This window comes from Panthera uncia, chromosome D4 (genome assembly GCF_023721935.1).
Source record: "Panthera uncia isolate 11264 chromosome D4, Puncia_PCG_1.0, whole genome shotgun sequence".
Taxonomy (NCBI): Eukaryota; Metazoa; Chordata; class Mammalia; order Carnivora; family Felidae; genus Panthera; species Panthera uncia.
Window position 1 is genome coordinate 18,919,078 of NC_064807.1, and position 27,738 is coordinate 18,946,815.

At 40.3% G+C, this 27,738-nt stretch overlaps 1 protein-coding gene across 4 annotated transcripts in view; it reads right to left on the minus strand.

Annotated features, from left to right (window-relative positions):
• Window positions 1–27,738, minus strand: part of GNAQ (G protein subunit alpha q) — a 354,951-nt gene that overhangs the window by 240,894 nt on the left and 86,319 nt on the right. The window contains exon 1 of one of the 4 annotated variants that reach the window (XM_049633967.1): window positions 689–4,486. The exons of the other annotated variants lie outside the window; for them this stretch is intronic. Within the exon in view, the coding sequence (XP_049489924.1) occupies window positions 689–860 (172 nt within the window). The 5' untranslated portion in view covers window positions 861–4,486. Of the gene's footprint in view, window positions 1–688; window positions 4,487–27,738 lie in introns of those variants that run through there. 4 annotated transcript variants of the gene reach the window in all.

The window sequence follows — 27,738 nt, forward strand, 5'->3', positions numbered from 1 at the left end:
CAATATACAAATGTGCCTCTATTCCAAAGGACTCTTAAGTTTATTACATTTTATTTTCAAACGATTGACTTAGAACAGTGAGGAAGTGAAATATTAAGATTATAGGAAAAAATTAAATTAACTTTTTTCATAGTTATTAAGTATTTACCAAATTTCAACAAAATACCCATTTAATTTATATAATATCCTCCAACTCAATTTACCATGCTAAGTCAGAAATGTGTCACTGGACTGGTACTAAATTCAAGATTTGTTTTTCCGTCTATTACTCATTAATAATTCATAGTCAAATGTCTAAGAATTGTCTATTAATAAATAATGAACAAAAATAACCAAAATATCAAATGTCATGCTAGTGACTCAAACCAACAGACAACATTGAGGGTGGGAAACCATGGAAAACACTACCAATGGGGAAAGCAGAGAAATATTAAGTATATTCTTAAGGGCCCTATCAAAGTGAGCAATTCTCTGTAACTCACTACAGAGGAGTTTTAATAAATATGAAAAAAACCATTTTGAAGGTAGATAATGAGGAAAATCACATAATCCAACAACAGCTGCATCATGTCGAGTTCCCAAGTACATCATTTCTGCGCATCCTACCAGATGGAGATAATTGCTAACAACACGGAGGGGAAGTCAGGTGAGAAGCACGGCTTCCCCACTGCTGCTCCGGGGCACTTACCAGCTTGTGGAAGCGTGCGTTCAGGGGGGCCCATCCCTGGAGGTGTGGGGCCAGGTGTATTTTGACAAGTTCTCGAGATGCTTCTGATGTGCATCAAAGTGCAAGAACCCCCAATTCTTTCCTGCTGTCTCTCAACAAAAATCACCTCTGGGTGGTTTACTGCTATTTCCATGTTTATGATATGAAGAAAAAAAAAAAAAACCTGTATGCTTTGAAAATAGTTCAGTGTGTTTTAAGGCAACATCCAAAAGTTGGTGTAAATTAGACTAGAAAACCACGCGGTGGAGAGGCGCGTGTCCCCTCTGTTCCTTCTGAGTGAAATCTAACGCGGGCTAGCCTTGCAATATGCCCATTTGAGAGGGCCAGTCTCCCAACAGGCCCTACCATGTGGTACAGCCCTGCACACCTAACCCCGGTGGCAGGCCTTCTTTTCCTGAAGCAAAAACAAAAACAAAATATGAGCAGAGAGTTCATGTGTGACTGCTTTGTTAAGTAAAGTAATCCTCTTTCGGTATTTAATCTGCCCGTGTTTGAACAGATAATAAATGTTGTGGCTATCAAAACTAAAGAAGTAAATCGAATACAGCTGGCTGGCAAGCAGACAGAAACAAGCAACGATTACAATGCCAGCGACCCAGCTTAATAGCCGCAAGGGCACAGGCCCTTCCCTAAAACGCAACTTGGCCCTTGGAATGGATCTGCCCCCAGCACATACCCACTGGTAAACCACCTATTAAACTGTTACTGTCCCTCAATGTCACAAACATTTAGTTCTCTATTCTCATCAGACTAAAAAATCTGGTCCCGAGTCTTCTGTGTCCTACTTAATTGAGTGGCACGAAATGTTACGCTTTCTTCCAGAACGGGTTCAAGATGTCTTTGCAACTCCATAATGAAACCGGTTTCACTTCCTTGTCACCTTAGCTGATCGTGGGATTTTCAAAGTCCACTTTTCTCCTTTGCCTGCATTACATACCAGCAAATGGTGATATCATGGAGACAGAGTTCAGCTGGCTTTTGCTGAAAGACCCACTGTAACATTTCCATCCGCTTTAGAATTTTTTTTTCCTAATTCATTCAGCCCAGCCACATGGCAGATGGTTTTAGAGAATTCCCGTTAATGGGAAGTCATCTTACTTTCGTGTGCTAAGTGTCAGAGGAAAGGAAGGTGTCTCTAATGCAGGGTCAGCGTGGCCACCATCCCCCCCTAGTAGGGTTTACGGAACAGAACTGAGAGCACTAGACTTTTGCCACCGTGTGTCTGAAGCATCCTGATGCTTGGTAAAACAGGGGAACGATACCAAGGGTCAGGCTCACAAACAATGTGGAGCATACCGGCTGTGTGACTTTCCCGATGTCTCAGAATTTCCTGGACGGTCTCACATCAAACCCCAATAAACTCACATCAGTGCTCAAGAAAGCTTGTCGCATTCCAAAGAATGTCAGAGCTAACAGGGCAAAATTTGGGACCCAGGGGCTCCAAAAGGCCTTCAACACCCTCTACCTCAAACCCCTCATTTACTGCAGACCTCTAAAGCAAAACACAGAGCTATCAAGAGGCCAGACTAAATCCAGAGCTGGCTGATGGCAAAACCAGGCCAGGCAACAAGGCCCCGATTCTTGCCACAGTAGTATGAAGCCGACAAAACACCCTCAGTCATTCCCGGGCTAACTACCAACACAGTAACAAAGCCTCTCTAAGGAAGACAACAGTGGTGTCCAGAGAAAACGGCCTATTAGCACTCTGGGTACCATGCTCCATTTTCATTACATTTGTCCTGACCAAGGCACGATTTCTGCCAAACCATCAGGTCTGTCCTGTGTAACCACGGAGGAAGAGCTGGCCAGAGAGCAAGGCTGAAACAGCTTCAGATGCAGGCATGACACGCTTTAGACTAGGAACACTGAAAATGTTTAAAATTCCCAGCGACGGCTGCAAGATAAGTGCCCAGGGGACAGGGAGATTTTTCTGGCATCTTTACTCCTTCCTGAAGTCCTCAAAGAAAAGTCCTTGTTACGCTTTGTTTCTATGCACGTGCAAAGCAAATGTGCCATTGTGAGTGGTAAAATCTCTTAATGCAAAGTTCGGTAAACCATAAGAATTTTGCTGGATATTTCTCGAAAAGAAAAATTCCCCCCAAAATTTTTTTAGTTTGACTAGTGTAAATATGAAACAATAAAAACAGGTATTTTATTAGCCCAGTTCAAGTCACTTAGAAGAGCTTCATGGATTAAATTCTTTTTGTGGGAATTATAAAGCTTTAGATTTACAGGGTCATTAAATCTAATCATTCAGAGTTATAGGACATAAAGGAAGTACTCTCTAGTAATAACTTTGCCTAAAATATTCAGTAGGCTTTTTGATTCGAGTTTGCTGTTTCCACTCAAAACCAAGAGGTGATGTTTCTCTTCTGATGACGATTCCTAAGCCACCTTCAATGGGTCCATGAATAAGCCACATCCATGATGAATAAAGTCCTTCATGTGAAATGGTTTTAATCCCCCCCCCTTTTTTTTAACCAAAGGTTGTCACTTTTCATTCTTAAATACTAACAACAGCAGCAGGCAAGAACACCATAATAACTTTGTATGGTGACAGATGGTAACTAGATCTTCAGTGGCCATCACTTTGTAATGTAAGTAAGTGTCGACACTATGTTGTACACCTGAAACTTTGATAAGACTGTATGTCAACTGTACTTCAAGAAAAATAAAATAAGAACTTTTAAAGTTGGGGCGCCTGGGTGGCTTACTCGGTTAACGGCGCAACTCTTGGTTTAGGCTCAGGACATGATCTCCCGATTCGAGAGTTTGAGCCCCGCATCACATCAGGCTCCCCACCGGCAATGTGGAGCCTGCTTGGGATGCTCTCTCTCCTCCTCTCCCTCACCTCCCCCCCCCGCCAGTTCTTTCAAAATAAACAAATAAACTTAAAAAAATACACATAAGTGCTAATAACAATAATACGTGTTATGGAACACAATCTATTTACCAGACCTTGTTCCAAAGTGCTTCCCCTATGTTAACTTTTTCCACCCTCCCAGCAATCTCATACAAGTTAGGTAATATTACCATTTGACACTGAAAACCAGCATCCTTCCTCCATCTTAAACTTACGAGACCAAAGCTGAAGATGTATATAATCCCCCAAAGACAGGGAATCTGAAGGTAACCACTAAAAAGTTGTTGATTGCTTGTGCAAACTTACATCCCTACCGTCCTGCTATGGCCCTGTCGTGATCCTATTACAGACTACAAACGCCCAGTTTCCTCTCTCACATCCTTGGAATGCAGGAAGAGCTGAGAAGACGGTTTCAAACTCGAGAAGATTAATGTTTTCCTTTTAGGATGAGGATTCCTTACATTCAAAGCTTTACATCCTAAGAGGAGATCACTTTCTAGGGCAGGCATGGTAACCCTCTTGGATTAGCACTGCCCAGTTACAGAGTCTCTTCAGCACTTAAAGTTCTAGTTTTCAACCTCTCCCAATCCATGAGAAGAGACCCCCACGGAGGGTGAGGAAGGAGAATCCCCTCTCGACTCCCAGCCAAAGGAAGAGAACGTGTGTGACCTAACATGGGTACGTGGAAACTGAGGCGGTCATCTCTCTGCGACGCAATTTGCAGCGCACTGGGGTGACTCGGATGGTTAAGTGTCCGACTTTTGATTTTTGGCTCAGATCATGATCTCAGGTTCATGAGTTCAGGACCCAGGTCAGGCTCTGCCCTGACAGCGTGGAGCCTGCTTGGGATTCTCTCACTCCCTCCCTCTCTGCCCTTCCCCCATTCACACTTATGTTCTCTCTCTCTCTCTCTCTCTCAATAAATAGATAAAATTTTTTTTTTAAAAAAAGAAATTTGCATTCAACTGCATTCAACATTTACAGAAAGCCCCTCCAGGCACACTGCTGAGCACCAGGGACACAGGGACAACTCCCTCAGCAGGTGAGAGGGTTATGGGGCAACTGACTCACACCAGCAGCTGGAAGAGAATGCTACAAGGAGTCACACAGGGAGGCATCATGTATTCCGGGTTTTGAAACGGGAGTAGACATTTCCCAAGTGGCCTAGGTGGTCAGGCGAAGGGAACAGCATGGGTGTCACTCAGCCCCAGGCCCGGTAACATTATGATGCAGCACTGTGAATGAGGATGACATGGCAGCTAATAAAGCAACCTCATTTGAGAGGATAGCTGGGGACAGGATGATAGAAACAAATGCTAGTGGGGTGTAAAAATAATAACGATAATAAAAATAATAATAATAATAATAATATCCATGGCAGATAAGGCCCTTGCCCCTGTCCCTGTCCCTGGAGGCATGCATCATGTAACCATTTGCACCACACACAGGAAGGGGCAGGGTCACTCTTGCACGGGAAGCAATTAATGAGAAGTGAATGCTCGGATGGCAGGGGAGAGCATGGGGAATTTGCTTGTTCTTTTCCAACTAGGTCAGATTCACGGAAGCAATGGGATTTCACAAGTAAGTTGAATGAAAGAGAGGTCAGATATCTGCAAGCAGAAGAGGTAAGGAAGGAGGAGGCTGCGGGCGTCAGGGCGACCAGCTTACTTAACATGGTGTTAGGCTGGCCCCTCAAATAGGATCAAGGAGGAATGTGTTCATCCAGCTCCTGCTGGAGGGAGCAAACCCCGAGAGGCCAGGAACAAAGTCCACTCAGAGAGAGAGAGAGAGAGAGAGAGAGAGCGAGCGAGAGAGAGAGCGCGAGAGAGAGAGCAGCATTTCCTGAGGCATGTTCTCACTGCCACTGAAACATTCCTGCTGGCCACACTGCCTATGTGACAGGTCAATCACATGGCATCTTACACAGAGCAATTTACTCTGTAAATGGCAAGCATGTTCTTACAAGATTGAACACTACATTATTAGTCTATGGTTAACTTTACAAATGTGTCTTTTAAATGACAAACCTTCCCTTTATAAGGGCAATATGGACACATTACTTAGTATTTCCGAGCATCTATTTCTTCCTATTTGTAACAGAACAGTAGCATAGCTATCAACTGATACACTTCTTGGGAAAGTTAAAAGTGCAAATAACTGTATTTAGCTTACTCTCTGGAGACTAGAAAATTTCCAGTAAATGCTGGCTGTTGCGACTTATTTTTCATTTTTCCTCAAATTCCTCTGAGGGCTAGAATTTACAACTCTATATATTGATCTGCCTTTTCCAAGATCAGTTATGGCTTCTGTGTCCATTGTATCCTACTGCCAATACAAAGAGAATAAAGATTAGCATTAATCTTTAAAAAAACGTTCACTAATAATAGCTGACCAAAGGGGCGCCTGGGTGGCTCAGTCAGTTAAGCGTCTGACTTCAGCTGAGGTCATGATCTCGCAGTCCATGAGTTCGAGCCCTGCATCAGGCTCTGTGCTGACAGCTCAGAGCCTGGAGCCTGCTTCAGATTCTGTGTCTCCCCCTCTCTCTCTGCCCCTCCCCTGCTCTCTCTCTCTCTCTCTCAAAAATAAACATTAAAAAAAATTTTTTTTAATAGCTGACCAAAGAAAATGTAACTACAAAAGTGTAGCTATAGCCCTCAGACTGCTAAATACCCTGCTAAAACAATACATTTGCAAAATTGTGGTTGACTTTGGCCTATTCACTAATGTGGAAAAATTTAGAACTTCCTCTGGAGGTTACGGAACTGATACAATGCGAGAAAGATTATATGGAAGACTGATCAATCTTTTTAAGGACCCAACATAGGTTAAATTATTTGCTAAGGTTAGGGATTATGTTTTTTAACTGGGCCATTATCTTTTGGCTAGGATGTCTGTTACTAAGTTCCTCTAGGGGTCACTGGCAATCTAATGCTATTAAAAGGTGAGGGAAACACAGGAAGCCATGGGGCAACAGGGAGCAGTAGTGACTGTGGCCAAGGGGACAAATTGCTGTCTAAAGGCAAGCAATCAAACGCAAAAGAGGGTGGGAGAGGATCCACCCAGTAAGCAAAACAAAATACACCTACAGACCAATTTGAACCCAGAAACCAGTGGTTTGCAATCCCTGATAAACTCCTGAGTTCTTTGATGGTTTCCCTTTTCCCAACTCAAAGGTACTCCAAGTAGAGTCACTAAAAAATAATAAAGAACCAAATGGTCCCTTTGTTATGCATGCAACATAAGGTCAGGGTCACTGTTTTTCAAAGGTGTGGTTTAGGAACACCTGCATCACAACCACACAAGGAGAGGGTTCCAGAGAGTCCCAAGTGATTCTTAAGACATGAAAGAGAAGCCTCTTCTCTCTACGGTAATAAATTTACTTCGTAAAATGTTTCTGTTCTAGTCACATTGTTAGTTGGGCTCTGTCATTCTTAAGTCTCTCATTTAAGTTTCCCAACTTTCTATAATAAAATATTGTCTTCTGGGGTATCCTAATCCAAAGAATCATCTATTTTATCTCACTTTCTATATACTATTTTCATTTTTATAGGTCGTATTACATACTTTATACTTAGAGATAATGTGTAACTTTTAAGTGTTAAAGGTGTGATATTAAAAATCTCCATAAAATACAAATAAATCTTTAAAACAGGCTGTCACCACAAGTCAGGATTTCACAGAAATAGTTCTGCAGATACATTTTTATACCACCACTTGCACATCTTAATCCACCTGAAAGCATGCATTTGAGGAAATGGTACAAGTCCGTTATGAATGTTTACGAAAAACATTAGAGCAGAACATATAATGAGAATCCAGGGAGCATCCCTCACTCGCTGCTTTATCCCCTCCCTTACTTGCGCCTATAATTACCAAGACTTGCTTTTTCTATCACTCTACTCCCTACAATATTCAGTAATTCACAATTATAAAAATGCAGATATAAAGAAGGAGTCAGAGAACTCTCTCCTTTCCAAATGACTGCTGACAAATCTAATGATATTCCTACCAATTTTTCTACAGCAAAATTCTTGGACACTAAGGAGGTCAAAATTCAGACCCAGACAAAAGGTGGCACCACAATTCCAGGAATCCAGTAAGTTCGGCTCGGGCCTCACACCTGGGTGTGTAGAGTCTGGCAGCAGCGTGGACGCTAAGTGGGATCTGCTCTAAGGCCTCCACCATCAAAAGCAGGGCAAAGGTAGAGAAACGGCTTCCTTGCCTCTTCACTCAACACCACCTATTTTCTCTTTTACTCTTGTAGGAATACCACTGACCTAAATGTGATAATTATCTTTAGCCTTCTGGGTATTAGAGGAGAGAATGGGAGGAGCGTTGGTTTTGTTTATTATTAGGGGTAAGGAAGCTTTAATTCTACTTAAAATGCTCTATCGAACCATCCTGCCCTTTCTTTCCAAATCTTTTTTTTCCTTCATTTGCTCTACTCCCTACAGTTCCTTCTCTTCCAACCCACTGGAAAAGAAGAGACTGGGGAAGTTGTTGATACTGGTCGGTAGGCATCTTCCTTTTCCCACTTCAGGTCCTCTGCTTAGGACATTTGGCTTGGTTGCTCTAAAAATGAACACTAATACTTTTGAATGTAACTTTCAAATAGGTTTTAAAATGTACCTGGGACTTTGTTTCCATATAGGTATGAGGAGACCGAGAGATCAGAAGATGAGTAATTACCATTGGGAAGACAGTTTGTTACTCCCAGTTCCCAAGAAGAGGCATGACACCATGCAGGGCCACACGGGGAAGCACCAGGGTCGGCCAGGAGGCACAAGGCGTAAGGGGACAGTAGAGGCCGGGGCCTCTGTCATGGTTTTCACAGGAAGGAATGGGCAAGACTGGACAGGTAGGCAGAACTGGTTACTGGCAAGGATCTCAGGGCACTCTGGGGTGTAGGGACTACATCTAGTGACCTTGTACCTGGTCCTGGAGAACTATTAGGATAAGGAAATAGTGGCACAACCAGCACTGGCCACAAAGGAGGTAGTCAGCAGGTGTGGGCTTTGGATTGGTTGGTTTGCATATGAAAAGCATACTCCCAGGAGAGTCATTTTCGGTCTCGAGAAATTAGCCAGATGTGGGAGGAGCAACCTCTCCAGAATCAGCAAGGCCCTAGGTGCCAGAACATCAAGAAAATGCAGTTAACATAAAATATGATGTGTACAAGATGGGATAGCCGAGCTAAACTAAGTCTACAGAAAATCTCAAGTATCATTTTAGCCTTTTACATTTTAGCCTTTCCCTTCACTAACACTAGGACAAGAAGAAAAACAAGAAACCTAAGAGTTCTCCTTCTTCCTTTCATTTTCATGCCTACCTCTTTAATGCAGTACTAATGAGTATGGAAAGCCTGGAAATCATTTTGTACAAGCAACCATTTCATAAACTAGCTATGAGATCATTTTTTGTATGAGCTATCTTTAACATATTTCATTATTTGAAACACACAGTTCAGGATCCACTGAATAAAACCATTTAAATACTCTTTCTCTTCCATGTACACCTAACAAAAAAAGATAAAATACTGTTTCCTTTAAAAAGTAATTTCTGGTAATATCTTTATATATGAGATTAAAAGAACAAAAGCAAATGCTTTCAGAACCTAATTGATTCTACCAAAGTTTGAATGTATACTCACCACTAAAAACAAGCAAGAGGCAACAATTCAAAAATTAAATAAAATACTCACACATAAAAAAAAAAAATTGTTTTAAGATCTAGGATAATAGAGACACCGGATGGCTCAGTCAGTTAAGCTTCTGACTTTGGCTCAGGTCATGATCTCGCAGCTCATGGGTTTGAGCCCCGCGTCGGACTCTGTGCTGACAGCTCAGAGCCTAGAGCCTGCTTTGGATTCTGCGTCTCCCTCTCTCTTTGCCCCTCCCCTGTTCGTGCACGCTCTCTCTTGCTCTCTCTCAAAAATAAATAAACACTAAAAAAAATTTTTTTAATTAAAAAAAACAAAGATCTAGGATAATAGGCAACACAGGATAAGGTAAATCCTGTGAGTACCTCTAGATAACCGCCTGAAAACACTTTCTACACAACGACATGGCAAGGGCAGAGATGGGTGTTCGGGGAGGCCGAGAAGGCTAACATTTGCATAACCGAATGCTGGAAGGAGAGAGCTGCACAGAAAGAAAAAGCTCTGGAGGTGTAAACAGGGGCATCCTTGAATCTTGGACTCAGTAATGGTCTACGAATGAGTAGAGTGTCACTCCATGAATCTTGGGAAAGAGACACTGGAAAGCAAAGTCTGAGCAATTCCCATAGTTCACATATGTTCATGTTCCCACCAGCCAGGAAGGATAATACATGGGTCACTGAGTCATCAGAAGTGAAGGTTAAGTAACCAGAGAATAAAGGCTGCTCTAACAAAGAATAGAGGCTTGCCCCAACTAAGCTTAAAAGGAAGTCCACAAGTTATCAAACTAATTCCAAGTGAGTCAGCTGCAGGACAGAACAACCACCACCATTACAAAGAAATCCAAAAAATCTAGCAACCAATACTGGAAGATTCACAATGTCTGGCATCTACTCCAAAACTGCTAGGCAAATAAAGCAGCAGAAAAAGATGACCTAAGAAGTTGGGGAATACAACATTAAAATTAGATCCAAAAAAGATAAGGATATTGAGGTTAGAAAACAGGGATATTTTTAAAAACTGTATTATGTTCGGCAAGCTTAAGAATATAGAAGAAAACATAAACTTGATGGAGAGAGAAAGGAATATAGAAAAAGGATCCAAATGGAACTTCTAGTGATTAAAAGTACAATATCTAAAAGGAAAAATGCAACAGATGGGGAAAAAACAGCAGATGAGAAACTGAAAAGAAAACACAAGTAAATCTGAAGACACAGCAATAGAAATCATCAAAAACAAAGCACAGAGAGAAAAAAAGACTGGAAAAAAATAAAGTCTCAATGATGTGTGGGTCAATATCAAGTTATCTAACCTACTTAGAATATGAATCCTAGAAGGAGAGGAGACAAAAGTGCAGACAGACAAAATATACGTATATTTGAAGAAACGGAGGAGAAAGACACATTACACAGAGAGACCAACTATTTGTTGCTTTTAAAAAACACTTCAGGGGCGCCTGGGTGGCTCAGTCGGTTAAGCCTCCGACTTGGGCTCAGGTCATGATCTCATGGTTCGTGAGTTTGAGCTCCGCGTCGGGCTCTGTGCTGACAGCTCAGAGCCTGGAGCCTGTTTCAGATTCTGTGTCTCCCTCTCTCTCTCTCTCTCTGAGCCTCCCCCGTTCATGCTCTGTCTCTCTCTGTCTCAAAAATAAATGTTAAAAAAAAAATTTAAAAAAAAACCACTTCAAATATAAAGGTAAAAATGGTTTACAAGTAAAAGGATGGGAAAAGACAACATGCTAATTCTAATCAAAGAAAACTACAGTGGGTATATTAATACGAGACAAAATAGATTTTAGAGATTACTTAATATTGAAATAATTTATCAAGAATAAAAAAGCCTGTTTCATAATGATAAAAATGTTGATTTATCAAAAGGACGTAATGACCCTAAATGTTTATGTACCTAATGACAAATCTTCAAAATTTAAGAAGAACAGAACTTCAAAGAGAAATAGACAAGTCGACAATCATATTCAGAGATTTCAATATCCCTTTCTCAAAAGTTAATACAAGTAGAAAACAGGAAAAATAAAGAATAGGTGAGCAACACTAGTATCCATTTCAACTAATTTACATTTACACAACACTTCTCCCAACAACAATGAAATAAAGAGTATTTTCAAAGTCCACACAAAACATTTATCAACCTAGGACATATTCTGGGCTACAAAGTCAGTCTGGATAAATCTTACAAGATTCATACAAAATATGTTCTCTGACTAAAATGGAATTAAAAAACAACAGCAAAAGATAACTAGAAAATTCCCTCCAAAATTTGCAACTAAAAAGTATACTTCTAAATAACACGTATGGGAATGCAAGCTAGAGCAACCACTCCGAAAAACAGTATGGAGGTTCCTCAAAAAATTAAAAATAGAACTACCCTACAACCCAGCAACTGCATGACTAGGTATTTATCCAAAGGATGCAGGTGTGCTGTTTAGAAGGGACACATGTACCCCAATGTTTACAGCAGCACTGTCGACAATAGCCAAAGTATGGAAAGAGCCCAAATGTCCATCGATGGACAAATGGATAAAGAAGATGTGGTGTATATATATACAATGCAGTATTACTTGGCAATCCAAAAGAATGAAATCTTGCCATTTGCAACTATGTGGATGGAACTGGAGGGTATTATGCTAAGCGAAATTAGTCAGAGAAAGACAAATATCATATGACTTCACTCATATGAGGACTTTAAGAGACAAAACAGATGAACATAGGGAAGGGAAGCAAAAATAATATAAAAACAGGGAGGGGGACAAAACATAACAGACACTTTAAATATGGAGAACAAACGGAGGGTTACTGGAGGGGCTGTGGGAGGGAGAATGGGCTACATGGATAAGGGGCATTAAGGAATCTACCCCTGAAATCACTGCTGCACTATATGCTAACTAATTTGGATGTACATTTTAAAAAATAAAATTAAAAAAATAATAACAACATGTAAAAAAAATCAAATGGAAAATTAGAAAGTATTAGGAACAGAATGATAATGAAAACACATCTTAAATGTGGAATGCCATGAAAACAGTACTCAGAGAGAAATTAATATTACCAAACACCTATAATAAGAAAAAAAAGGTTTCAAATTAAAATTCTCATTTTCAACCTTTAAAAAATAAGGAGCAAATTAAAACCCAAATGCATAGAAGAAAGGAAATTTAAAGCTCACAGCAGATATCAGTAGTTTGCCACTTAACAAGCTAATAAAGATAAAAATATAATCATTCCAATAAACACAGAAGTATTGAAAAGGTCCCACATCTATACCTTATAAAAACTCTTAGCAAACTAGGAATCAAAGGGAAAGTCCTCCACCTGATAATGAGAACCTATGAAAAACCTACAGCTAACATCACACTTACTGGGGAAGACCGACTGGTTTTGCCCTAAGATCAAGAACAAGAAAAAGATACCCTCTCTTACCACTCCTACTCACAATGTACTGAAAATTCTAGTCAATGAAATAACTCAAGAAACAGACATAAAAGGCATCTGGACTGGAAAGGAAGAAGGCTTTATTCACAGATAACATGGTCTAAGATCAATATTCAAAAATCAATTCTATTTCTCTATACTGGCAACAAACAAATGAGTATCAAATTTTCAAAAACATCATTTCCAATAGCATCAAACCTATGAAGTAGTTAGGGATAAATATAACAATAGATGTGCAAGACCTGTACAAAACATTATTATAGGAAATTTTTAAAACCTTCATAAGGGGCTCCTGGGTGACTCCTGGTCTCAGGGTTGTGGGTTGGAGCCCCATATTGGGTGTAGGGATTAGTTAAAAAAAATAAAATCTTAAATGAAGGTAAAAATAAAAAACAAAACCTTCATAAATTAAAAAATATAGTGTGCTCAGGTGAAAGGCAAAAAACTGTTAAGGTGTCAGTTCTCCCTATCTTTCAGAGAGTTAATTCAATCCTCATCAAAATCCTAGAGGGCTCTTTTGTAGAAAATGACAAGCTGATATAAAACTCGTATGAAAATACAAGGATGTGGAAAAGCCAAAACAAACTTTACAAAGGACAAAATTGGAAGGCTGATATCTGATTTTAAGACTCATTTTAAAAAGTACGCTAATCAAGACTATGATATTGGCATCAAGATAAACAGCTGAAAGAAACAGAAAAGCCAGAAACAGACACACACACACACACACACACACACACACACACACACACAACCAATTACTGACAATGGTGCAAAGGCAACTCAAGAAAAAAATAATAATAACCTTTACAACAAATGGTGCTGGAACCACTGGACATGCATAAAAAATAAACTTTGACTCATACCGCAGACCGTCTATAAAAAATAACTCAAAAGACTTTCTCCTATTTTTTTTAGAAGTTTTATAGTTAATACATTTTGCATTAGAAGGATGCATGTGAGAAAATTTGTGACCTCGGGGTAGACAAAGATTTCTTACATATGGCTCCAATTGCAGAGTCCCTAAAAGAAAAAAGAAGAAAAAAACCTGATAGATTTCATCAAAATTAAAAACTGCTTGGGGCACCTGAGCGGCTCAGTCCATTGAACGTCCGACTCTTGATGTCTACTCGGGTCATGATCTCGCTGTTTGTGAGTTTGAGCCCTGCATCGAGCTCCTCACTGGCAGGGTGGAGCCTGCCTGGGATTGTCTCTGTCTCTCCCCGACGCTTGCTCGCTCTCTCCCTCAAAATAAATAAACTTAAAAAGAAAATTAAAAACTGCTTTTCAAAAGACACTGTTAGAATAAAATTGCAAGCCACAAAGAGAAAATATTTACGAAGATATACCTTAATTTGTACCCAGAAAATATTAAGAGCTCTCTAAACTCAGTAAGAAATAATCCAAAAAGAAAAATATGCAAAAGACGTTTCATACTTCACTCAAGAAGTTATACAGATGGCTAATAAGCACATGGAAAACTACTGGATAACATTAGTCATTAGGGAAATACAAAGCAAAACCACAATAAAGTAACACTTCACACCTACTGAAATGACAACACTTAAAAGGACTGACAATACGGAGGGTACAGAGGGTACAGAGGGCCGGCAGGGACGTAGAGCAATGGGGACTCTAATTACACTCCTAATGGGGATGTAAAATGTGACAATCACTCTGCGAAACAGTCTGGTAGTTTCTTAAAAAGCTCAACATACACCTGCCATGTGTTCCAGACATTCCAGCCACAGGTATTTGACCAAGAGGATAAAGAAGGCCTAAGTCCATACAAAGACCCAGGTGTGAACATTCAGAGCACCTTTGCTTGTGGTAGCCCTAAACTGAAAATAATCCAAATATCCATCTGTAGGTGAATGGTGGTATATCCACACAATGGAACAGGCCTCAGGAAAAAAAAAAAAAAGAAAACTAGTGATATATGCAACAATATGGATGAATCTCCAAATAATTTTACTGGGTGAAAGACAGAAGTGCACATACTGAATGGTCCCCTCTTTTTAACACTCTCTTCTGCAGTGACGTGAACCAGATCATTTGTTGCTCCGGAGGACTAAGAGCGGAGAGGCAGGCAACCTTGGGGTTTGAGGAGTATGTTCGTTACGGCAATGATGTAAAAGGACAAAATTTATCGAATTTTACAGGTTGAACACATGCAGCTTACTACATATCAATTATAAGTCAAAAAACCTGTTACAAATGTTATTGTAACACATGATAAAGGCTTATCTAAGTTATAGTGATGGGGCTCTTGTTATATACAAGCAGAATATTTTGCTACCTATATGTTGTTCTTTATAATAGGATTTTACTAAGTGGCAAAGCACAGCTTAAATTTTTTTAAGGTAATCCTGGTTCCACAAAAGAATAAAATTCATTTTCCTTGGGTCTGGTTCACTACAGCAATGCCTCACTACAGCAGAGACACTGAATCTTATTACTAGCCAAAACTTCACCCTGGGGAAAGTAAATAGAGCATTAATAAACATTAAAACAAAATTTATTCATCATACAGTCAGGAAATTCAACGCTAAGATACCCATGAAGGGGAAGAAGTAATCCATTTGTGGAAAATAATGATATTCAGTCTGTGGCTGTAAAACTGCCTCATGAAACGTGAGTCTTCCAGTCCTAAACCTTGGCACCAGCCATGAACCACAGACCCCAGCGTCATCCCCAACTCCATGCTCTTCATCCGTGTCTCGACCAACTTCCTCAACACAGGTCCAAGGCCCTGCCCTCGCCCTGTGCTCCCGGACTGGCCTGGGTGCCTCCGCTCAGGTGAGTACAGTTCCCTGGGCCATGGCCTTCTTCGGCCTGGGTGTGATCAGTCCATTCTTTCCTCTGTCAGCTACTCATTCTTTATCATTCTCCCTAGGAGGCCTTCCTCCCACAGGGATTTTTGTTTTGGTTTTGTTTTTTTTAATTTTTTTTCCATCTGCTCTTCAAAAATTTTGCCTTCTTGGGACATCTGGAGTGAAGACGAGGTGAACCCTCAGCGCCTCTTGGGAAGAAGACCCAACAAAGGAGCTACTGAGCTGGAAGCTGTCCCTGTCCCAGGTGCGGTGACTTAGTGGATATACTTTGTTTCCGCAGAAAGGCAGAAACAAAGACACCAAGGATGCCGTTTGCTTAGTATTAAGTATTTGAGGACCACTTCAGACAAAATCAAGTCCCTATGGACTACATGAACCACTAAATTCATAAGGGGGGTATCATTTCCCTCTTTTCTCTGCAGAAAAATCAAAAAGGAAAGATTTCCTTTAAGCTTTTCCTAATTCTTCTACCAATGATAATAAATTTATCAAAATGCCCAAGTGTTCATTTACCATGTTTCCTTCCGCTTAGACTCTGTGAAGTCTACCTGAATCTACCTAATGCGACAACAAAAGAAAAAGCCATTTAAACTAGGCTGTTACACAAGGAGGCAGTGACATTTGATGCCTTTAACGTATTTCCCAGACACTATTTCCAATGCTTTCCATTTCCCAATCAACAACATGGCTCTGTTCTAATAGATCTGACCATCAGATGTAATTGGCCTTCAATTACATTTCATTCCAAATTAATCTTCATAAGTGTACCAAACCAAAGGAAAGAATGCTGTTTGCCAAAGCAGAGACACTACTATGCCGGCCCTCTTAAAGAGGACTCAGGGAAAAAACCAGAGTCAGAGTTGACTGCGTAATTCTTCAGTGCAGGGACCTTCTGGGAGATCACCTCCTACAGGCAAGATTATTCCGCTCTCACAGAGCCTTGGGGGGAAGAAATGCCACCAGAAAGTGCCTCTATGGAAGGACCACATGCTTCTCTCCAGTGATGGATGGTCGCAGGGCACAAGATAAAATAAAATATTAATAATTAATAATGAATAATGAAATATTTCGGACACATCATGATAGGACAGCACTTCTCCTTGAAGAAATGTCCTTTCTGAGGCTCGCCCTGGAGTGTTATCTCCTGCCCAGGTCTGTTCCTTCTAAGTGCTGGGGAACACAGTAATGCCTTCATAAGGCAGTCAAGCAACCCATTCTGTCTCACTCAACCCCCCAAATGTTCCCATTGGCCTTGCCACCCACAGGTGGGAAATACAACCGTGGCGCTCTAAATGATTTCACACTCCTGTGATTCCCTGTAATTTCCTAACACACCCGAATTGCCATCCAGGGCCCTAAAGCAGCAATTTAAGAATTTCTGCTGGCCTGAAAGTTAATGCAACCATCAAAGTTTCCAATTTAAACTCAGGAATTAACTTGTTTACTGCCCAAGATCTTGCCTCCCTATACAATTAGTCTGATACACTGGTTTAACACTGCCTGATGTTGAAGAATAAAATCAAGGCCAACTTGTAAACAGAAAAGTCATAAAATATAAATGTCCATGGGAGGTAATAAATCACTGAGATGCCCAGTAGTCAGTCATTCAGTGAAAGGGAAAACGGATAGCAGAGATGTGCGCACACACACACGTAATATACACCAAGAGTTTTACTAGTATACTAAATATTATACAACAAAATGTTTTTCAATAGTTTCAACAGCTCTGGAGAACATCCTACCTTACTTTCTAGCCATACCAACAGTTCAATCCAATGCATTTTCCAGGAAATCTGAGGCAGTTCTTAGTGTAAAGATGTGAAGGCATCATATTCATGTATTGAGATCTAAGGCAAACGAAGGAGTGTTTTCTCAAGCAGGTGTTACATAGGACCAACCTGCATTGCCTCTGCCCCAACATGGGCTTTCTTTCCCAGTTTTACTATGCAGCAACAGGCCCAGTGCACAGGCCAGCAAAAGAAGCATTTGGAGCCTTTCTAAGGCAGCACCCGTAGCCCACAGAGAAAACTTGGGGTGGTGGCAGGGATTCATCTCCCATTCTGCTGGTTTTACACATATGCTGTAAGAAAAGAATCACATTACCCTCACTGTTTGGGGGGAAAAGGAAAAAAGGGAAAAGGGGAGGTGTGTACATGTTCTGGATGTTCCACTCTCAGATACATTCGAATTTGCAGAGAATGTATTTCTTAGAACATCTGTATCCCAGTCCCAGCAGAGGGTTAAAAACATAACCAGTGATCACTAATTCATTTGTAAATTTTGGACCTACCAGGTTTGTCCTATTCTTAACAAGAAAGTTTCCAGTGCTATCTTTCCAAATCTAGAATCTGAGAATCTACTAAACGTGCTAGAACAGAGCTTAAAACAAACAAACAAACAAAAAAAAGTCCCAGCTACACCTTTAATGCAATCCCTATCAAAATGCCAACGATATTTTTCACAGAGCTCGAGCAATCAATCCTAAAGTTTGTATGGAGCCACAAAAGAACCCGAATAGCCAAAGCAATCTTGAAAAAGAAAAGCAAAGCAGGAGGCATCATGATTCCAGACTTTAAGCTGTATTACAAAGCTGTAGTAATGAAAACAGTATGGTATTGGCACAGAAACAGACACATAGATCAATAGAACAGAATTAAAAAACCCAGAAATGAACCCACAACTGTATGGCCAATTAGTCTTCAACAAAGCAGAAAAGAATATCCAATGGGAACAAGACAGTCTCTTCAACAAATGGTGCTGGGAAAACTGAACAGCGACATGCAAAAGAATGAAGGTGGACCACTTTCTTACAGCACACCCAGGAATAAATTCGAAATGGATGAAAGACCTAAATGTGAGGCCTGAAACCTAAAAATCCTAGGAGACAGCAAAGGCTGCAATGTCTCTAACATCGGCCATGGCAACTTCTTTCTGGATATGGCTCCTGAGGCAATGTAAACGAAAGCAAAAAATAAACTATTGGGACTACATCAAAAGAAAAAGCTTCGGCACAGGGAAGGAAACAATCAATAAAACTAAAAGGCAACATATGGAATGGGGGAAGATATTTGCAAATGACATATATCCAGTAAAGGGTTAGTATCCAAAATATATAGAGATAAAATTCAACACCCAAAAAATGAATAATCCAATTAAAAGTGGGCAGAAGACATGAAGAGACAAGATATTTTTCCAAAGAAAATATACAGATGGCCAACAGACACATGAAAAGATACTAACATCACTAATCATCAGGGAAATGCAAATCAAAACTACAATGAGCTATCACCTCACACCTGTCAGAATGGCTAAACTCAACAACACAGGAAACAACATGTGTTGGCAAGGATATTATGAAAACAAACGGAATTTACACTCTTGGTAGGAATGCAAACTGGTGCAGCCATTCTGGGAAACAGTATGGAGGGTCCTCCAACAGTTAAAAATAGAACTACCCTATGATCCAGCAATCACACTACTTTTACCCAAAGAATACAAAAATACTAATTCAAAGAGATGCGCGCACCCCAATGTTTATTGCAGCATTATCTACAATAGCCAAATTATGGAAACAGCCCAAGGGGCCATATATATACACACACACACATATATATGGAATGTGTAATGGAATATTATTCAGCCATAAAAAAGAATGAAATCTTGCCATTTGCAACGACATGGATGGAACTAGTGAGGATCATGCTAAGTGAAATAATTTGGTCAGCAAAAGACAAATAACGGATGATTTCACTCATATGTGGAATCCAAGAAACAAAACAAACGAGCAAAGGGGAAAAAAGAGAGGGAGGCAAACCAAGAAACAAACTCTTAACTAGAGAACAAACTGATGGTTACGGGGGGGGGGGGGTGGGGGAGGGGAAACAGGTGATGGGGATTAAAGACAGTGCTTGCTCTGATGAGCACCAAGTGATGTATGGAAATGTGAATCACTATATTGTACATCGGAAACTAATATTACACTGTGTTCACTGACTGCAATTTAAATAAAAACTGTTTTTAAAAAGCTCTATATTCATGGTTTTTCAGACTTCCGTGATTCCATCTTTGTCAAACAGAACTTTGTACAAAGATGCAAATGTCATCTATCTAGTGTTTATCTATGTTCTTTAGTAGTGACTATCCACATGTGCCTATCGAGCATTTGAATGGTAGTACAATTGAGGGACTGAATTTTAAATTTGTTATCTAATTTTAATTAAATTTAAACTGTCACATGTGGTTAATGGCTACTGTGATTAGTTCAAGTTTAGACAGGGCCTCTGAAATAGGAATGAGCCTCATGGAAACAGACTTTGGCCTGAATCCAAGCTCTGCCACTTACTACCTAACAACCTTGAATTAATATTTCCCCAAGTATAAAGTAGCATACCCTTAGTGGGAGGAATGTCATGAAATCAAATATGATAAAGTAACCAAAGCTCCATTTCAGTGCATGTCAGTTTCCCTGTTATCAATGGTCAGAAGATAGTCGCCCTCCAATTTACATTTCTGCAAAGAAAACAACCAACAAACCAAAGCCTGGAACAACAGATGCCAAACTGCAAATGACACCCCGTTTCTGCAAAGTGGGGTTAAAATTTCCCATCTCTGTTGTGTGTGTTTCAGATTTTATTTTGAAGCAATCTCTTATAACCCAACATGAGGCTCAAATTCAGACAACCCCAAAATCAAGAGTCACATGTTCCATCAACTGAGCCAGCCAGGCACCCCGCCCCCCCCATCTCTGTTTTATATACTTTTACTTTTATATTCCTTGAATTTTTTTCTAATGTAACAAATTTTACTTTGATAAAACATATATACATCATATATATACATATAAGATGTATATATGTATACATACATACATATAAAGTGTCATTCCAAAGTTTTGGGTTTTCTTCTGGTACTCCCAAGGAAGGAAGGGTAGCAAGGCAAACACAATACAGGTTGGTTCCCAGCCCTTGAGCAGGTGAAAGGGACAGTAATGTGGAACTGGCAGCCAGTCTTGAAATCTCTGAGGCCTGGCTTGATGCCAGTTCCATGTGTAGCCTGAATGCCCAAGGCTGCTAAGTACATTGCAATTAATTAGATTAACCAGGTTAATATCAGCGCCTGCCAGGCTGGAGCTCCTCCTCGTCCATTCCAGGGAGATGGGCCCTCCTGTGGTCACATGCTAAATTATTATCGCGTGCTTTTCTTTTATAAATGTATCAGTGATAAAGATAAATGACACCCGCCCACACTGGAAATTGAACTTTTCTGAAAGGCAATTTGACAAAATGTGTACTTAAAAATATTCATTACCTTTTGATCCAGTAATTACATTTGTAGGACTTTTGCCACAAGGGGGAAAAAAATCAGATAATTAAGCAAAGATGTCTATATAGGAAGGACTGCTCAGCATTTTATGTAGTAAAGAATAGAGATACAGCTAAATAGTCACAAATCGAAAACTAGCTAAATAGGGGCGCCTGGGTGGCGCAGTCGGTTAAGCGTCCGACTTCAGCCAGGTCACGATCTCGCGGTCCGTGAGTTCGAGCCCCGCGTCAGGCTCTGGGCTGATGGCTTGGAGCCTGGAGCCTGTTTCCGATTCTGTGTCTCCCTCTCTCTCTGACCCTCCCCCGTTCATGCTCTGTCTCTCTCGGTCCCAAAAATAAATAAAAAACGTTGAAAAAAAAAATTATAAAAAAAAAAAAAAAGAAAACTAGCTAAATAAATTAATAAATATTTAGATCATGAAATATTACATAACCCATGAAAATGATGCAGGTTAATTCTGACGTAGAAAAGTGTTCAAAATATTAAACATGTAGAATGACATCGGTTAAAATGACCTATGTAATTTATGTATATTTGTGTGTGTTTACACATAGGAAAAAGGCTTAGAAAGAAACAAACCAGAAGGTTTGTAACTGCTTTTCACTGAAGAGTAGGAATTCAGGTGATTGGCCTACTTACTGGCCATCTGTTACATTCTAAGTTTTTTAATTATTTAATATGTGCCCTGTATTAAATAATAAGAAAGGAAAATAATAAATTTAAGGCTGCTGCTGGTGTCAGTTTTACAAGTGAGTTCTGCCAAACCTTTAATGAGGACCAAGTAATTCCTACATAAATTCTATCATAGCACACAGAAAAAAAAATGGAAAAAAGTTTTAACCAGGTTAGCATAACAAACAAAAAATACTAAAGAAATTCTAGTTTATGAATATAGACATAAAATCATAAAAAGATAGCAAATTAGATTTGGTAATGTATTACTAGCATGATGAGTTATTCTAGTAATTCAAGAATACTGTAATATTAGCATACATATAGAAATAAGTTATCACATACGTCAAAGTTGGACAAATAATCACCTCAATATAGAAGTATTGACTCTATTTCGGATTTTAAAGCAAAATAATTCTAGTAAACCGAGAGTACAAGTAACTACAATTTAAAAAAAATCATTCTCAAATTCTAATAGTAAAACACTAAAGATATTCCATGAAATTCAGGACCAAAATAAGGATGCCTACTATGGTGAGTATCACTGAACAGTGTACTGCAAGTTCTAGCCAAAATACTAAGAATTAGAATGGAAGTAAAACACCTGTGTTCATCCCAGCTATTACCAAAAGGTAAGAAATACCAAATGTTGGCAAGGATGTGGACAAAAGGGACCCCTTGTGCACTGGAATGCAAATTAGGGCAGCTACTCTGGAAAACAGTATGGAGGTTCGTAAAAAATTAAAAATGGAACTACCATATAACCCAGTAATTCCACTACTGGGAAATTACCCAAAGAAAACAAAAACACTAATTCACAAAGACATATATATCCCTATATTCACTGCAGCATTATTTACAATAGCCAAGATATGGAAACAACCTAAGTATTCATCAATGGGTGAATGGTTAAAGACAATGTGATACACACACACACACACACACACACACACACACACACACACACAATGTAATACTACTCATTCATTTAAAAAAAAAAAAAAAAAAAGAATGAGGGCACCTGGGTGGCTCAGTCAGTTAAGCATCTGACTCTTGATTTCAGCTCAGGTCATGATCTCACAATTCATGAGATCACGCCTTGCATCAGGCTCTGCGCTGACAGCACAGAGTCTGCTTGGGATTCTCTCTCTCCCTCACTGTCTGTGTCTCTCTCCGTCTCAAAATAAATAAATGAACATTAAAAAAAAGGAATGAAATCTTGCCATTTGCAACAACATGGATAGATCTGAGGGCATTATGCTAAGTAAAGTACGTCAGAGAAAGACAAATACTGTAATTGACCTCACAGGTGGAATTTAAACAACAACAACAAACCCAAGAAACTCATACAGTCAACAGATTGGTGGTTTCCAGAGGCAGGGGGCAGAGGGTAGGAGCTGGGTAAACCGGGCAAAAGGAGCCAAAAGGTTGGAAAAAAAATTAAAATCAAAGAATGAAAGAAACACATACTAGAAACAAGACAAAATTGTTATGATTCAGGGATGATATAATTGCTATTCTTGAAAAAGACAAACTACTGAAAAACTATTACACAATTAAGAAAATTAAGAAATATTCCACAAATGTTTACACAGTATGTACCATGGTAAATCCTGAGGTAGGTGCTAGGGATACAACAGTGACAAAAATAGAGACCAGGGTGGATTTTAGAGTTTGATAAAATAAAACAAAACTATATGTTCTTCAGACTCTTTTTTTCCTGTGTTCATGAACAGAACAAATGCAGGCGACATCAGTTCCCATTTTTAGGCAATTTAGTAAACGAGCTTTTAAGCCCACTTATAAATGTACAAAAATCAACAGCTCTTCTATAATCGGCAAACACCAGTTACAAGATGTAATTTAAGAACAGTCTGTTCACTACAGCAATCAAAAACAAAATATAAAATATCTAGAAATAAATTTAACAGGAAAAGTGTAGGACCCATAGAAATACAAGTATAAGATTTCACTTACTGAGGTAAAAAAAAAATAAAATCAGAGGAGGTGTTTTAAAAGGGGAGACCGGGGGAAGCATACCATGTTCCGGGATTGTAAAAGCGTGGATTTCCCCCAAATTAATCTATCTATTTAGTGCATTCACATTCAAAATACCAGTGTTTTTTAAGGAGTTGACAAAAGAATTATAAATTTCACTTGAAGAATAATCGTGTGAAAATGGCCAGGAATTTTTTTTAAGGAAAACTGAAATGAACTGCTCCAAAAGAGAAGTTATGAGGGGTGCCTCGGTGGCTCCAACAGTTAAGCACCGACTTTGGCTCAGGTCATGATCTCGTGGTTCATGAGTTCGAGCCCCACGTCGGGCTCTGTGCTGACAGCTCTGAGCCTAGAGCCTGCTTCGGATCCTATGTCTCCCTCTCTCTCTGCCCTGCCCCTGCTCACGCTTGGTCTGTCTGTCTGTCTGTCTGTCTCTCTCTCTCCCCCTCCCTCCCTCAAAAATAAATAAACATTAAAAACTAAAAGATAAAGAGAAGTCATGATGTCATGCATGCATTTTCAGTCACAAATATATATGTAGCCTATGTATGTCTCCATCTCTCCACAACTCTCATGGCTGAGCAACTCCCCAAAAAGGAGACCTCAGAAGCCACCAGATGTGAATGAGAGCCACGCTAATGTGTGGGAGGGCTGGCTGTCGACACAAAGAACAGAACTTCACTGGGAAGGGTTCAAAAAGCACATTGAAATTCAAGCCACTTCTTTGATGGAAAAGTGGGGAACCTAGGAAACACAAAAACTGAGCAATCAATGAAAGTTGTTATTGGGTTCCTATAAGATAATAAGGTAAAATTTCATTATCTCACACAATCAATACTGTATGTTTGGATTCCTATGAAAACCTGAAATCAAATCAATAATATTTAGTAGTTACATTTACATCTCCTTTAAGTTTAAAACAATTTTTTTAATGTTTACTTATTTTTGAGAGAGAGAGGGGGAGAGAGAGAGAAAGAGAGAGAGAGAGCGCACACACAAACAGGGGAGGGGCAGACACACAGAGACACAGAATCCAAAGCAGGCTCCAGGCTCCGAGCTGTTAGCACAGAGCCCGACGCAGAGCTGGAACTCATGGACCAGGAAATCATGACCTGAGCCAAAGTTGGACGCTAAACCAACTGAGCCACCCAGGCGCCCCTCCTTTAATTTTTAATAGCATTTTAAGAATATAACCCACTCACCTACCTATTTCTCAGCCATTACCTGCCCCCAGTGCTTTCCAAGAGGATGAAAATTCAACACGTGAAGAAGGAGAGGTGAGGCATGTTTTACAGATACAGACAAAGGGTTTTAAGGGACTGAAGAACTGGCCTTGGATCACAGAGCCAGTGAGCTGGAGCTAAGCTTCCAGCTTCTGGGCCTGAAACAGGAACCCTCCCAATTCCCTCCCGAGTGTCCATAGTCACAGAGCTAATGAGGTCCAGAGTGCCATAAAGTTACGAGCTTCTATCCCCTTGTGCACAGTCAGCTGTGTTCTGTTCTGAAACTACAGGCCGCATGCCCAAGTCAGACCAGACAGCAGTCTTTAAAAATTAAATATTGATTGTTCCAAGAGAGACCGATGATAATAACTAACACATGCCGTGCTTACTTTTGCCAGACACTGTTCCAAGGACTTCAAAGACACTTAGTCATGTAATCTTTACAGCACGCCTTACGAAACAGACACTAGTACAATCATATCCCAACTCCTAGATGATAAAACCGAGGCGCTGAGAGGCCACCTAACTTCCCCCAGGCCATAGGGGCCACTAATGGGAGAGCCCAGGGGTTCTGGGTTCTACTCCAGGGTTTATATTTTCAATCGGGGTGCCTAGCCATGCCTGTAACCCAGAACTCCATCTCTCTGTGTACCCCAAGGCCAGCTAAGAGTCCTCTCTGTAATGCTACAATATGCATATGATGACCCAACCTAAATTACCCATGACAACGTTAAATTAATACAAATTGCAAAGCACGGTTAATTGCTGTTGTTACACTCTCTCCTGTAATGATTCATACAAAAGCACTGAGGTAAATCCCCACTGTACTTTGTTACATAGCTGGAAATATTCTTTTTTAATGTTTTTTATTTTTGAGAGAGAGAAAGAGAGAGAGAATGCACAAGAGAGGGGAGGGGCGGGGGGGGGGGGGAACAGAGGATCTGAAGCGGGCTCTGCCTGACAGCAGCAAGCCAGATGCAGGGCTCCAACCCAGGAACCGTGAGATCACGACCTGAGCTGAAGTCAGACGCTCAACTGACTGAGCCATCCAGGCGCCCCATAGCTGGAAATGTTCTTGTACAGTGTTTAGAATGATTCAAACTACAAAAGTCTAGTCTGAAAATAATAAAGTCAACCATCAGTGTGTGAAACCTTATTCTGGTGTCAGTCAGATCACCGTGACAAGCCTTCTCTGAATGGCCACAGCCGTGCTGGGATGGCCCTTGGTACATGCTGTCTCATACTCTTCATGAGTATTTATCACGTTAATCAAAATACAAGTTCCTTGAGACCAGGGGCCGTCCCACCAACCCTTGCAAAACACTTTGTACATAGGTACTAAACATGTTTTTGGTGATCAGGGATTGAGTGTTAAGTAAAACTATTTTATGGCAAACAAAAACATTTTAAGTCCTGTAAAAAAATCGTGACAGCCACATTTAATCATGTTGACGATTAAGTTCTCACTGCTAGCAATGTCTCTAAGTCATCACATTCAAGGAATGCTTGCTGGATACCAGGAATTGCAATGAGTGCCTTATTTGAACTAAATCATTTAAGCCCCACAATTGTCTTACGAGAGTGATCACGTTATATAAACATGCCCATTTCATGGATGAGGAAACTGAGGTGTAGAAAAATAAAGCAACTTAGCCAAGGTTCCGCTGCCAGTACTTGTCTCCCAAAACATTCCATCTTCCACCACCACCCCTCTCCCCACCTGCTTAAGTTAGGCCACCAGGAGGCTTTTACGTACAGCTCAGCCCTCCTCATTATCTCATTTCCTAAACCACACATTAGTGCTAACTGGGTTCACTCTTTTCTTTTTTTTAATTTTTTAAAATATTTATTTATTTCTGAGAGAGAAATAGAGTGCAAGCAGGGGAGGGGCAGAGACAGAGGGAGCCACAGAACCTGAAGCAGGCTCCAGGCTCCTCACTGTCAGCACAGAGCCCGACCCCGGGGCTCAAACTCATGAACCACGAGATCATGACCTGAGCTAAGGTCGGGCGCTTAAGTGACTGAGCCACCCAGGCACCCCTGGGATCATTCTTTTCATAAAGGACAACAAAAAAGAACAAGTCCTATAAAACCCACACTGCCATGAGGGCTTTGCCTCTGATACGATTCCTCTGAAGACCCTCTAGGAAGTATCCTCTGATCTTGGCATCAACCTCTGCTGAACAGTTTGTTTAAAGGACATCACAAATTGTTGAGGTGATAAGGTTTGTGGCTTCCGTGTTGAGCAAGTTGCTACGAAGTTCCATGCCCAATGTGAGCTCCACTGACAGGCTCACAGACAGGCATATACAAGTTCATTCTGGTTCCACTTTTCTTCATACAGTTGTTTTGACTTGCTTGCCTACTTCTAACTTACATTATCTTGTAGGTGAGGGAGTGTCATTGAAACGCTCTGGGGACAAGATGCAAGACAGAGAAAGTGCCCAGCAGAAGTACAGCTCATTTTCAACAATCCAGACAGAAGAACTACGGGGAGACAAGAGTTAGAGTCCTAACCGGAGGAAAGAGCTGGAGGTTCTCAGACTTTACCAACCAATAAATGGCTTCTAAAAGTCTAGGCAGTCATTTCGTTTCCTTTTCATTAGTTGGTAACGTTTGAAATACAAGGGATTTCACTTATAAATCCAGAGTCCTTGTTTTTCTTGAAAAACCGGAAGCTCTGTCAAGCCTGCTCTCCATACGTGGCAACAGCTGAAACTGAACAGCAACTTCAATGAGCTGTGAGATTTTAGTTTGCCAAAGTCCCCACCCAGAGGGTGCCACTCACTGAAAACCATCCACTCCAATCATGGTGGCGTCTCACTTTGCAGCCCGGGACTAAATCCACAGTAACCCAACTCCTGACAGGAAAATGCGCAACTACAATTTTAGGCAAGGTTTTCCAGCTGCTGAGGGAACCTCAGAATACTCCCTTGTATTTCCTTTATTTCAAAACATGGGATTACTTACAAATTTGCCTGGAGAGAGGGACAA